This window comes from Choloepus didactylus, chromosome 3 (genome assembly GCF_015220235.1).
Source record: "Choloepus didactylus isolate mChoDid1 chromosome 3, mChoDid1.pri, whole genome shotgun sequence".
NCBI classification, from domain to species: Eukaryota; Metazoa; Chordata; class Mammalia; order Pilosa; family Megalonychidae; genus Choloepus; species Choloepus didactylus.
Window position 1 is genome coordinate 49735451 of NC_051309.1, and position 13854 is coordinate 49749304.

Here is a 13854-nt window from a genome sequence, read left to right on the forward strand (position 1 = left end):
GTGAAATTACTTAAAATATGGGCCTCTTGGTAATTGTGTAAGTACTCTTTCATAGCCCTAAGATTTTCTCCAACCAAAATGTCTTCAGCTGCAGTATCTTAGTAATATTCTAAAAGGAAAATATCAGATTTCAATTCAAAACTCAATAATGGGAATAAAAGGGAATTGTCACTCCAGTCTCATTAAATTATGTCTGTTAATGCACACAAACTGCATTTAATTCATTAATACACACAAAGTTCAAATATCTCTTTCTTTGTGAGAATGAAACAATGGATGAGCAAACCATGTACTGTCATAGCAAATCACATTCTCGATATACAGACAGCAGGTAGATAAGGCACTGGATTATTTTTGTGAGGCCCTTTTCTGTGTTCTGATTCAAAGTACTTTGTTTTAAGTATCTTACCCGAATGCAAGCAGGTAAACTCCCAGTGGTAATGAGTATATAGAAAAGACAGGGGTTCAGGGCAACGCAAATAATACCCAGAGAATATGAAGAGAAAGAAAAAACTAATAATAAAAAGAAGAAAGCAGTGAGATCAGTGTAGTTTCCAGTTTCAGTATCCAGGTAACTGAGGCAAAACTGAAGAGAGCCAACTTCAGACGTGGGCAATTGGTTTGTTAATAAGAAGCTATAAACTAAAATGGATTTTTTACAATATTTTTTTTTCACCATACTTGTTTTGACCAGGCTTTCTTGAACCTTCTACTCTCATCTTTGGCAAATTACATAGTTTTTGGTCACTTTCAGAAATTAACATTCATTGAGGTGGATTAAAATTTACAGAAGACTTTTCTTATTGTCCTACCATTGGCATCAAAACAAAACAAAACAAGCAAAAACACACAGTACCCTAGACCCAGATATTGCAGTTACCACAGTCAAAAAATTATTTTTTAATTATTGGGAATGGCTTCTCAGAAGAATGGAAGACTTGACTCTCATTCTATAGTGAGATAGCTGTTAGGCAGTAGACTTAGAAACCTGCTCCTGCTCCTGCTGCTATATCTGACCAGGGGAAAAGAGAATAAGAGAGAAGCAGCTAAATCTTAAGAAGTAAAAATAGTTGAGTACTCTCCTCACATACTCTTTGGCCTGGCAAGGATATTTTATTTTCTTGTAAGTATAATAAATGCCCAAAGAAAATAACTTGGCTAGAGGTAACTCACCAGTCTTTTGACCCAAGAAAGTTGCCCACCAGTAGCACATATCTTTGAACTAGATTGTCAATAAAAGGAACTAACGGGTGGAAGATATAGAGAAACACCCAAATTTCCCATGTCAGGGAAGTAAGCAGCATAGAATGCCTATAAAAAAACCACTCATATATCTCCTACCAATAATAGAATCGTTATTTATATATCTGCCCCTCAATTACACGAAAGGTCACATTAGTGTTAGCCCCCAAACAACTAACAAGACAGGTTTCCACTGCACCCAGTTAAATGGAGTCACAGAAAATTACCCCTTCATCTCTCTTCCAAACCCCAACACCAGAAACCTAGGAGATTTAAAGAGACGGTATAAAAGAGCAGACCACATCTCTCACTCCCCCACTCAGCCAAGTCCCTTTCTGGAGGCACTTGTCTAGCATATGTCCAGAGAGGGGGAAAACATTAAATCTGTACGGATGTTAAAGTTTTAGATTACACTGAATCATTTAAGTAACTGACATGGGTTGGAAAGTAATAGAACCTACCTGAAAAGTTATTAAGAAATAGAGAAAGATGATTCAACATGAAGCAGTTGAAGCTGTACTAGAAAACAAGATCTGTAATGATAATTCCCCATTAAATGGAGAAGTCCTCAATAAGATGGTACATAAATTTTCATAGAACCACAAAAGAGAAAATGAAATAAAAATTTTGGTCAGAAACAATGCCTCCAGAGACCTCATCAACAATTAAACCACTTATGCACACTTTGAGATAAACAGATAAAATGCAATTATACATGGCAAATTGTCACAGTATCTAGGACAAATTTAATCTAAACTATTAAACAAATTAAACTATAAACAAAGTCATAGATGCATACATATAATGTAGTGAAGTATAGTGAAGTATGATGAGTAAAATGGAAGTACAGAGTTCTGTTACTTCTTGTGATGAGTAATTGGTGTCAAATTAAACTTCCCAATGAAAACAACTATGAAATTTACTTTAAAAATTACAGATGGTTGGAAGAATCACAGAGTAAGTAACCCAGGATTTTATGTAACACTTTTCTGGAAAGAATGAAAATGCACAGAGGCAAGCTCTACATTATTGTTTGGCTGCTTTTTCCCATTGGTGCATTTGCTGCTTCACTGCACAGCAGTAGTGATTGAATAGAACACCGTGGCCTAGAGCTTACAGTTGTCTCATTGGGATAGAGAGACAAAATTTGGAGGTAAAGGATGTCAAGGCAGCAAGAGACTGCCCTGGAATAAAGAAAACTACAGGGAATTTAATCAGACATTCTGCATGCCACTTCCTCCTCAAGGCATTTGTGGATTCCTAAAATGTGCATGTGCATGGTGAGATGCAGAGAAACCAAACTCAAATCAATGGCTAAGCATCTAAAAAAATATATAGTGATTTTTGCAGTTTCTGGACCCACCAATGAAAGGGGTTCCTGGTACACATCTCAGGCTATCAGTTGAGACATATAAAATGGCTTTGCCCTAAGAAACTTTTACAAAAGAAAAACCACTGGTTTTGAGCAGATCAAGGTTATTTTCCTTCCTCAGTCTGACAGCCAAAACAAAATTAAGTCCTCTCTGAATGGAAATAACATTATTTAGAATCTCCATTATTTTTCATATACCTAATTGGCATTCAATCAAATATTAGCACACATTTCATGAAACTGAACCAAATCACCTTAAACCAAGAGAAAAAGTAAAAAATCAAATCAAATAAAATAAAATTAGAAAAAGAAAGAAAGAAACAGGCTCACAAATGATCAAGATATCGCTGTTCTCAGAGACTTTAAAGTAACTATGCCTAATATATTCAAGAAAATAGATGAAAAGATGGCAAATTTGATAAAATACCTAAAATTCATGTAAAAATCAGATGTGAACACAAGAACAGATAATTTTTAAACTGGAAAAGAAGTCAATAAAAAATAATAGATTAAAACTAGAGTGAAAAAAAATTGTAAAAAAGATTATTTGACACCTAATGGACATGGTGAAATGTTAAACATATCTACATTTGCAGTCCCAGAGAAATTGAGACACGAACAATATTGCAAGAAATAGTGACCAATAATTTTCAAAAGGCAGTTAAAGACTCTAAACCTACAGATGCAAGAAGCTTTAAGAACCCCCAAAAATAAATACCAAAAAAAAAAAACACAAGAATTTGGGGACATAATAATGAACTGCAGAAAACCTAGGACAAAGAAAATCTTGAAAACAGCCTTTTGAAGATAAAAATACCTTTTAGCTTCAAAATAGCAATACTAAGATTGAAAAGTAACTCTTCAACATAAATAAGAAAATGGAATCACATTTTAAAGTTTGAAGGAAATAAAAACCATCCTGGGTGTCTATACCCATTGAAAATATAATACAAAACTGAAGGCAACACAAAGACATTTTCATACAAAAACAGAAATAATTTGTTGCCAGAAGACATATACTGAAAGAAATATTAAAGGGAATATGTTTATAAATGTAAATATGGTATTCAAAAAGGGAAAGAACACCAAAAAAAGTAATTTCGTGGTAAAAGTTAATTATTTTAAACACTTTAAAACAATAATAATAATGTCTTGTGGATTTTAAAAAATGTGTAATTAAAATACACAGATATTAAAGCAAAACAAAGGACTGGAAATAGTTTATGAATTTAGAGTGTAAATAGCTTGGTAGGGATCTTGAAGTGTGTTAAAATTAAATCTAATAAGGTAATAAAGACTGTTCCTGTCACTAAAATTCACAAACAATCTATACATAATAAGAGAAAATAAAATAATACAGTTGAATCTAAAAGATGAAATGAATGGAGAAAAATAAAAGCAACATAGAACAGATTAAAAAGTTAGAAAAATCAGAAAATAAATAGAATGACAACAGATTTATAGCAAGATATATAATAATAATTTTTAAATAATCACTAACAACTCTACTTAAAAGGCAAAGATTGTCTGGCTTGTTAATAAATTTTCAAAATCCCAAACAAATCTGCCAAGAACAAAGTCAAAAAGAAACTGGCAAACTAGGAGAGCATGTTTGCAACCTATATCAGAGACAAAGGGCTAGGTTGTGGCTGTGTTAGTTTTCTAAGGCTATTATAATGAATTGCCACAACTCTCTCACAGTTCTGGAGGCCAGAAATCTGAAGTGTGGTGTTGGGAAGGCTGAACTCTCTCTGTAGACTCTAGGGCAGAATCCACTCCTTGTCTCTCCTGGTATCTAATGGCTGCCAGCACTCCTTGGTTTGTGGCTACATTTATCTCCGCTCTACCTTCACATTACCTTCCCCTTTGTGAATCTGTCTCCATGCATCTTGTCTTCTCCTCTTCTGTCTGTGTCTTTCCTACAACCACACTGGTCACTGAATTTGGGTTCACTCAAATAACATTCGCAGGTCCCAGGGATTAGGATATGTACATATATCTCTTTTGTGGGGGGGCAGCATCATCCAGCTTGCTACAGTCTGCCCTCTGGTTGCCCAAAATTCATATCCATACCATGTGCAAAATGTATGCACCCTATCTCAACAACCCCCCAAACCTCAATCCATTATAGCACCAAGCCCAAAGTCTTATCCAACTATCCCCAGCTCAAAAGTTCCCTATCTCCTCATTGAAATCATCTAACTCAGGTGTTGGTAAGTCTTTGGGTATGATAGATCCAGGGGGAAATTTCTTCTCCACCTGTGGACCTGTGAAACTAGAAAACAGGTGATCTGCTTCCAAAGTACAATGGTGGGACAGGCACAGTGCATGTTATATACATTCCTATTCCACACAGAAGAAAATGGAAGGTAGAAAGGAGTCACCAGTCCCAAGAAATACAGAAATTGAGCAGGGCAAATTCCATTATGTTTCAAGGTCTGGGAATAATCCTGTGAAGCTCAAGGTTCCACCCTCCATGGCTGTGGCTTCACTCTCTGGGCCCTCAGTTCTTCCCTCTGACTCTGCACCTATGGCTTCTCCAGGCTCTGCCTCTGTACCTGTATCTCTGGCCTAAGCCTCTGTGCCCTCAGAGTCATTCACTTGTATTTTGAAGGGTAGCACATGTTTACAACCGAGTAGTGCTATCAGCCCATTTTCTTCCTGTAGAATTTTGGAAGTCTAGCCATCGTCTTTCACATTATCCTGTCTTTGATGCTTTCAGTCTAGACTGAATGTGTTTCTGCTAATACAATATTCTCAAATCCTTGTGGATCTACTGTGCATGCCATGCTGATCCACACCATTATACAAGAAGGACCTCCACAGATCTTTCCAAGAATTCTGCATCATTATTCCTGACTTCTGCAGAGAAAGTTGAGAGGAACCATGAATCATGTGCCTAATCTCTTCAGCAAAAATCTGTGCAGTCACAACCCTCATGCTTCTTTCCAAAGCACACTTACCTAACTGTGAACCTTCTATATTAGCTTCTTTTAAAATCTTAGTAGACTGAAAACTTTCCAAATCATCAAGTTCTCATTCCTTTTGATCAGTTCCTTCTTCAATTTATCTGTTTCCTCTAGTATTTTACTATAAGCAGCAAGAAGATTTCAGCCCACACACTCAACACTTTGCCTGGAAACCTCAGCTAAATATCCAAGTTCATCACTTACAACTTCTGTTTGACACACAGCTGTAGAATTTGCGTCCCATTTCCGATAACATGGTCTTCATTTCCTTAGGAGCCAGAGTTGTTAACATCCATGCTTCACCCACAGTCTGTTCAATCTACGCTGCTTCTACCATGTGCCTCAAAATTCTTTGTCTCTACTTCTACCAATTACCCAATTCTGAAGCCAGTTCCACATTTTTAGCTATTTGTTTCAGCAGCATCGCACTTCCCAGTACCAAAATCTGCATTAGTTTCCTGCTGTAAAAAATTACCACAACTCACTAAAGCAATGCAAATTAACTCGCTCACAGCTCTGGAGGCCAGAGGCTTGAAATCAAGGTGTTGGCAGGGTTGCCCTCCCCTTGAAGCTCTTGAGGAGAATCAATTCTTTACCTTTTCCAGTTTTTGGCAAATATCAGCATTCCTTGGCTTGTGGCTGCACCTCTCTTTGCTCTGTCTTCACACCTCACCTACCCTTCTGTGCATCTGTCTCTACAGGTCTGTCTTCCTCTCTTCTGTGTCTCTTTATTATAAGGACAATTGTCATTGGATTTGGGGCCTACTCAGCTAATCTAGGATGATCTCTTCATCTCAATGTCTTAACCTAATTTTACCTACAGAGACCCTTTTTCCAAATAAGGTGACATTGACAGGTTTCAGGGATTAGAATGTGGACATATGTTTTTAGAGGCTCATTATATTTCCTAATAAAAAAACTTTTAAAAATTGTACGATAAATGTCCAAAAACCCAGTGAAAATGGGATATAAATGTGAACAAAAAATTCACAAAATTATATTAAATTTACTGACCCTTAAACATATGACAACCATTCCAACTCATACATAATTAGAGAAATACAATTAAAACACTGAGTCAGCATTTCTCAGCTAGTAGAATTGTCAAAATTTTTAAGTATGACAATAGATTCTGGTGTTCAATTGTGGGAAAACAGGCAATTTCATATATTGTTATAATTAAAAGTGATACAATCTTTGTGGAAGGGAATTTGTTACTATCTAACAAAACTACACACTCATATAGATACATTTATCCTCGGATAAATAATGAATTTCAGTGCTATATAAAGGAAAGTTCAATATAAGACTGGTGCTAGAAAGTAAGCAAGTGCTGGTAAAATGATGGGGATATGAGAAATAGCATAGAAAACAATGTATAGGAGGTACCAGTGACCAAATATGGGACAATTTGAGCAACAAAATATACAATGATAGTAATAGATATGAGTCCATAATGATGTAAGTAAATAATTGAATAAGCAGGTAAATGGAGGAAAATGATATAGCTGTTCCTTATGGTAGAAATTCAATTAATACATGTAGAAGAAATATGGTAATTGAAAATCACCTTCTGGCAAACTCGGTGTAGTAACCATTGGAGTCAAGAATCATTAATGTGTAACAGATTAATCAGCAAAAATGTGATACAAAAAAATCATTGCATAGTCTCACGTGTTTCTCCACAACATATGTACTAAGTGAAAAGGAGAAATAATAACTTTACAGTAGAGAAATCTGACAGAAACTACCTGAACCAAGTGATCTAAGCTAACATCAGCATTAATAAGGTATATTCATATCATGTCCCTCCTGATATAACACAGTGAAAGGTTACAACATTACTTTTGTGGTAGTCGTGGCAGAAATGCACAACCTCAATCTAATCCTAAAAATATCAGACAAATTCAAACTGAGAGACAGTTAACTGGCCAGTACCATTTAAAATTATTAAGAATAATAATTCGAATAACTTGAAAGAAACAGAAAAACTGAGGAATTATACCAGTTTGGAAGAAACTAAGGAAACATGAGAGCAAAATGCAATGTGTGATCTTGGTTTGGTTCCAGATGAGAAAAAAAGGGTACTGAAACCATTGAAATAATTTGAATAAAGTTAATAGCATTGCATCAATATTAATTTCTTAGTTTAGGTAATTGCTCTATGATTAAGATGTTAACATTAGGGTTGAATGGTTTATAGAATTCAGTGTATAGATACCATTGTGGTAAGTCTAAAATTTATTTTGAAATGAGAAGACTAAAACAAACCAGTACAATTAAAGCCAAGGAAAATAGAAGAAAGAGAATAACAATAGAAAAGCTGTAAAACAATGAAAGTTAAGTTAAATGTTCAACAGAGAAAACTGACAAAGCCAAAATATGATTCTATTAAAATGCATATAAAATTGAAAAAGTCCTTCAAGGAAGGTTAATAACAAATGAATATAAGGATTACTAAAATCAGGAAGGACAAAGGGAAAAAATCGCTCAGGTCCTAACATAATTAAAATATCACAGAAATATATTATGAAATTATTTAATACCAGCAAATTTGAAATCTACATTAAGTCCCTTGAAAAAATTGAACTTACTGAAATATTGTCAATACTGACAAAGAATAGAAAATCTGCATAATCCCACTTGCAAGAAACTGAACTGTTAACTTTATTTTCCTAAAATGAAAATTCTAGGTCAAGATGAATTCACCAAATGATTCTTCCAAATATTTAAAGCAGAAATAATATCCGTCTTAGACAAAATCTTCCACAGATAGAGAAAAGAGGGAAAACTTATTGACTCACTCATATGCTAACACAATCTTGATTCCAAAACTTAAAAATACAATACAGAAAGGAAAATAACTATCCAATGCCTTTTATGAACACAAACGTAAAATTCCAAAACAAAATATAAGCAAACTGAATCCAGTAATATTTTTTTAAATGTAGTACATTGTAAACACATGGGATTTATTACAGGAATGTAAATTTTGTTTAAGTTTCAAAAATCAATCAAAAAACTTAAAGAGTAAATGGTAAATAGAATAAAGGGCAAACTATGATCAATATTATTATTTTGGTAGATGCACACACAAAAGAAAACACATTTGAAACACTAGGGGGAGAAAGCCCTGGCCAAATAAGAATAGAGAGGACTAGAAAAGAATATCTAAAAAAATAAAAAATATAAAAGAAGGATGAAAAAGAGGAAGGAAAGAAACATCACACTCCTAACAGTGTAAGTTCAATTGCTTTTCCTTATATCAGGAAAAAGCCAAGAGTATTCAGTATTTACTCTTGTCTGAGCCAGTGTAACAAACGTGATAAAAGGAATACAAAGGTTTAAGATTAGAAGTGAAAAAGTAAAATATTCACTTTTGGAAAATAATCATTCTTTGTGAATATAGTTATTATTTTATATTTTATAAAAAATCCAGATGAACCTAATAATTGATAAGTAAGTCAATTAACAAATTTAGCAAAGCTCCTGAAAGAATAAATATGCAAAAAAATATGTTGCATTTCTATATTTGACAGCAAAAACTTAGAAAATAAAATTTTAAAAATTGTTTACAATTGTATAAAAATTTCCAAATATCTGGATTTAATCTAGAATTAAATCCAACCAAACAGATGCACCACCTCTTCAAAGAAAACATTAATAAAAATTACACATATAAATAAATGAAAGAATGTATTATACTCATGAATTGATTCAATACAGTAAACATTTCAATTTCCCTACATCAACCACAGATTTAATGTAATTCCAATCAAAATCCCTGATGATTTATATGTCTCTTTGCTTATTTGCTTTAAAGGGTCACAAGGGGAAATTGTCAAGTTAATTATATTATAATATTTATATGGAAATGACAAGGAGCAAGAATATCAGACAATCTTGAAGAAAAACAGTGTTGGATTACCTGCACTATACTATCAAGAAATTAAAATTCTGCATTAAAACATTGTGACATGGGCAAAAGATTAGAATTCCCACTTATATTTCAAATATTAGCTCTTCTATGATATGATTCTCAGTTCTCCAGGCAGTTCTAACAAAAACTCTGCTGTTTCACCCTGTTGCTACAGTTGTAAAATAACTGCATAAAAAATGTTTATATGGCTTTCTTCTGATGAATGCCTCAAAGACAGTGACCATTCTACCTAACATTCCTTAAACCCAGTAGAGTCATGCCATACATCAAACACTGAAGGAATACAGGTAAATACTATAATAATATCATTGAAGCTGGAAAAACATGGCATTCCTTTACATCCATGACATCACATCCAGGAAGTGGTTAAAGTACTTAAAATATAAGCAGTTAAGGAAGTCAGAGACACCTGTAAAGTGACCATCACTCAGATATCACCTACCCCCACTTCTTTCTCTAGCAAAGTCACAAATACATATTAAGCAGCCATCTTCCAGCCTTCAGCTACCTCCACCTCCTTTTCTATTGTGTGCCATTCCACAACCCAGATGAACAGAGGCAGGGCCCCTTATCCCTGATGTAGATTAAAAAAACCACACTCAAACAGTATAGATTTGTCACATTTCTCCAGCACAAAGTGGGGCATGTGGAGCTGCCATCTACTGACACTGACCCAAACAGTTTTTGTCACCCTGGGAGACTGGACATGATGGGATTTCTTCCCCTGCTCTGTGGAATTCTTTGTGCTATGTAAGTAACAAAGAGATTATCTGCTCTTTCTGGACTCTTTACACAGTGCAAGTAAGAAAGAGATCATTTTCTGAAAGTTTCTGTTGTGCCCTGAGCCTGTGTTCCCATGGCACATCATTGTAGCAACTTGCTTCACATATACTTAAAAATATTTCACAGTTATCAAAATCCCAGATTGATAACTCGGGCTTACCTCCTATGTCTGGGCGAAGTTTATTGTCGTAGCCTTGGAGCAAAGAGTTGAGAATTTGTGTGATGTCTCCTTCATGAATCTTTGGTGCCAAGACCCAAGTTTTGTTCACTGTTAGGTCCTCATCATCTTCATCATCTGCTTTATCAACACTAAATAATTCAAAAAAATTTTGGATGATAGGAAGCGCAACCAAATTGTATGTATAAAAAACCTTAGTCTAAGGTTATTACAATATTTAAGGGAGTAATGAGTGGAAAATAAGCATTGCAAATATCATGTTATATTCAGTAGAAATAAACATTCATTATATAAACTATCCTGATACGATACTTGACAATTAAGAAATCAATACAAAATATAAGATGCAAAAATATTAAAGTAATAAAATAAACCTTTACCACCCCCAGAATTATCATTAAAGACCACAGAGGTTGTGTACTGAGCATGTGAGTGGAACCTTCTAGAGTTGTGCCATACCCCATCTGCGTGACCTCACTCAAACATAAAAATTAAAAGGCACACTACTACAGAAAGAGTTCTAATAATTAGTCTTGTAAATGTATTAAAACTGATGTATTGTTATCCCTTCCATACTGTTATTTTTCCTATCTCTGTTTATGTATCATGGATAGTCATAAGAAATTAAATGCGAATATCTTAGGAGTTCTGCAGAAGCCACAGGCAACAAGCAAAGGCCAGCAGATGACAAAGAAAATGTTTAGAAACTCAGAAAGGCAGTGGGACACATTATTTGTATATGTGCCCTTTCCTGATTCTGTGTGAAGCCTCTCCCAGATGGATGCACCTTCCCTCATCACCCCCTGGCCCCAGCCCTCTCCCCCTCAGGGCCCCCACCGCTTTCCTCTTAAGGAGTGCAAATGGCCCTGGGAGCAGCCTGGCCAGTGGTAACTCCTTGGTGGCCTTGGTGCCTTCCAGGCTTTTCTGCCTGCTAGCAGCTGCTGCTGGAGGTGGACCCAGGTGGTGGCTGGGTGTGTTGCCTGCTAGCAACATTAATGACATGGTGTTTTTCAGGAATGGCTTAGAAATGGCCAGACAAGGTGTCCAGTCTTTGGTTTTTACATGGTTTTCCTGTTCATGTGCTGCCTCTTGAAAATGAAGAAACACGTGTCCTTAACCCAAATTTTACAAAAATCCAATGCAAATACCCCATAAAAGGGGAAAAAAAAAAAGTCTGACATCATCTCTGGTACAAAAGGAGGGCCAAAATTTTTATGCGGATTTTCCAGATTGCGGAGGCACTGTGCCCCTAACCACAAGATATGGAAGGAATAACTGTGTAAAGAAGAGGAATTGAGGAGAGACGATTGAAGAAAAGTGTGAAAGGAATACAAAATATTGCATACATCCATGTGTCTTTCTTTCAAGTAAGAAGAAGAACACAGATAGCTTACTATAAGAACTTCATCCAAGACTGTCTTACCTTCAAACCATGAATGAGTGACTCATCCTCCTCATGTATTTTTTTTTTTTTTTTGGTATGCCTTCCATTTTAGGAATGGAAGAAGACCTTAGCGATAAAATAATCCAACATCTTTGTTTTGTAAATAAGAAAACTGAAGTCATAGGGAACTAGTCAAAGCACAAACCTATTTATTAACAAAATGAGTATAAAATCCTCAATCTACAGGTAATGCTTCTTACTACACCTGGATGCTTAAGAAACATATATGTTCAGCTTACTTCTGAATTGTGGTAGCAATACAGATGTTTTTCTAGAATTCCTGGATATATATATGAAAAGTAACAAACTACTCTTTATTACCCATAAGTAATCCCATCTTCATTTTAGTGAAAGTCTGGACTAAATGCACCATATTTTAATAAATTCTTGGTGCTACAGTGAAAAAGGGTCCAACTAACTAGACACACTCACAAAATCAGGAAAATCCACTGTATATGAGGTTATTTACATATATTGCAGAGATTTCTGACAGCAAATATCCTACAGTTTATCTTACATCTTAAGTTGATCTTTCTACACTTAATTCATTCAGCGCTCTTTCGCTTTGGAACTAAACATATTTGCTTAGCCAATGCAGTCCCCACTCTCCCCCACCCACTGCAATTACTGCTAACGAGTACAAATTAAAATCATAAATTAAGGCTTAACTGTTAATGTATCTACCATCTCATTTGATCTTCACGATAGCTCTGTTGTTAGAATGTACTGTTATCCATGTTTCCTTCCTGTCAGGGAATTACACTTCTCATAACACTGATGGCTGGCTGGATCTTGTGATCTGTAACTTCCCTTCCTGTGGGAGGATAATATATCCCTGTCCTTTGAATTCAGGTGCGGTACTGTGATTGGCTTTGGCTAATGGAATTTGAGCAGAAGGAAAATGTATCAGTGTGTCACTACTAAGCAAAAGCTTTAACACAAGTGCCTGGTTCACCAAGTCTCTCTTGCCCTTCTGCCAGAAGATGAGCCATGTTCAGACAGAAGCTATTCCATCAAGTCACTTTCAGAATGAAAGTGATGATGAGCAGGGTCAAAGTTGATCTATAATGAACAACACGCACACCACACATTACTGAGAACTACACATTCAGTTGCAAGCCACGGAGGTCTGGGGAGTGTTAATTACCACAGCATAATGTAGTATATTCCGACTTATACTCTCTGCATGGCTGATACTGTTTTCATTTAACATTTTAGAAAATGACTTGAGAGATGTAATTACAAATGCCTAATGTCTACCATATCAAAACCTCATCAGTTAGTCCTGTCAAGGCCACTTCAATTAAGCATACACCCTTAGTAAAATCTATGGCCAACACAATTTTAGCCTTTGACCTCAAATAAACATACCTCAAGTAAATAAAATTTCTTGCTATACCACCATATAAAAACTTTATAGTACAGTCAGAGGCTAACCCAGATTCTAAAGTCATTGCTACTTCACTATTGTAATTTTCTTTCCATTTTACAGATCAGGAAACTGAGAAGTTAAGTAACTTGACCAAGGTAGGATTGCTCAGGTCGATGATCCGGGGTTCTGACATTCACACAATACAATGAGGACAATATAATATTGTATTCAATTTGAAGCAATTTGAAGATGAATGTGAAGGCAATGATATTGTACTAAAGAAGCACTGACTGCTACAAAGTATAAAAAGACCAACTTTTATACCTATGTAAACTCCTGGGGTATATTTAGTTACCAGATTTTTACTTAAGTATTCTTTTTATGTTAATTGTTTAGCTGTGTTTAACTTTGTAAAGTTTCTTCTACTGAAATGTACCTATATTTCTCTCAAATAATTTGTTTTCTCTAAATTAAAATACATACATATATACATACGTAAGTTAAAGCCTTGAAAAAACTGTAGTAATAAGAATTACTGCTGGTGTGTCCTCAGG

The 13854-nt window shown here is 35.2% G+C and overlaps 1 protein-coding gene across 2 annotated transcripts in view; it reads right to left on the reverse strand.

Moving 5' to 3' along the window:
- Positions 1-13854, reverse strand: part of GABRG1 (gamma-aminobutyric acid type A receptor subunit gamma1) — a 100022-nt gene that overhangs the window by 50824 nt on the left and 35344 nt on the right. Inside the window, exon 2 of one of the 2 annotated variants that reach the window (XM_037829717.1) lies at positions 10467-10615. The exons of the other annotated variant lie outside the window; for it this stretch is intronic. Coding sequence (XP_037685645.1) covers positions 10467-10615 — 149 coding nt within the window. The remainder of the gene's footprint in view (positions 1-10466; positions 10616-13854) is intronic. 2 annotated transcript variants of the gene reach the window in all.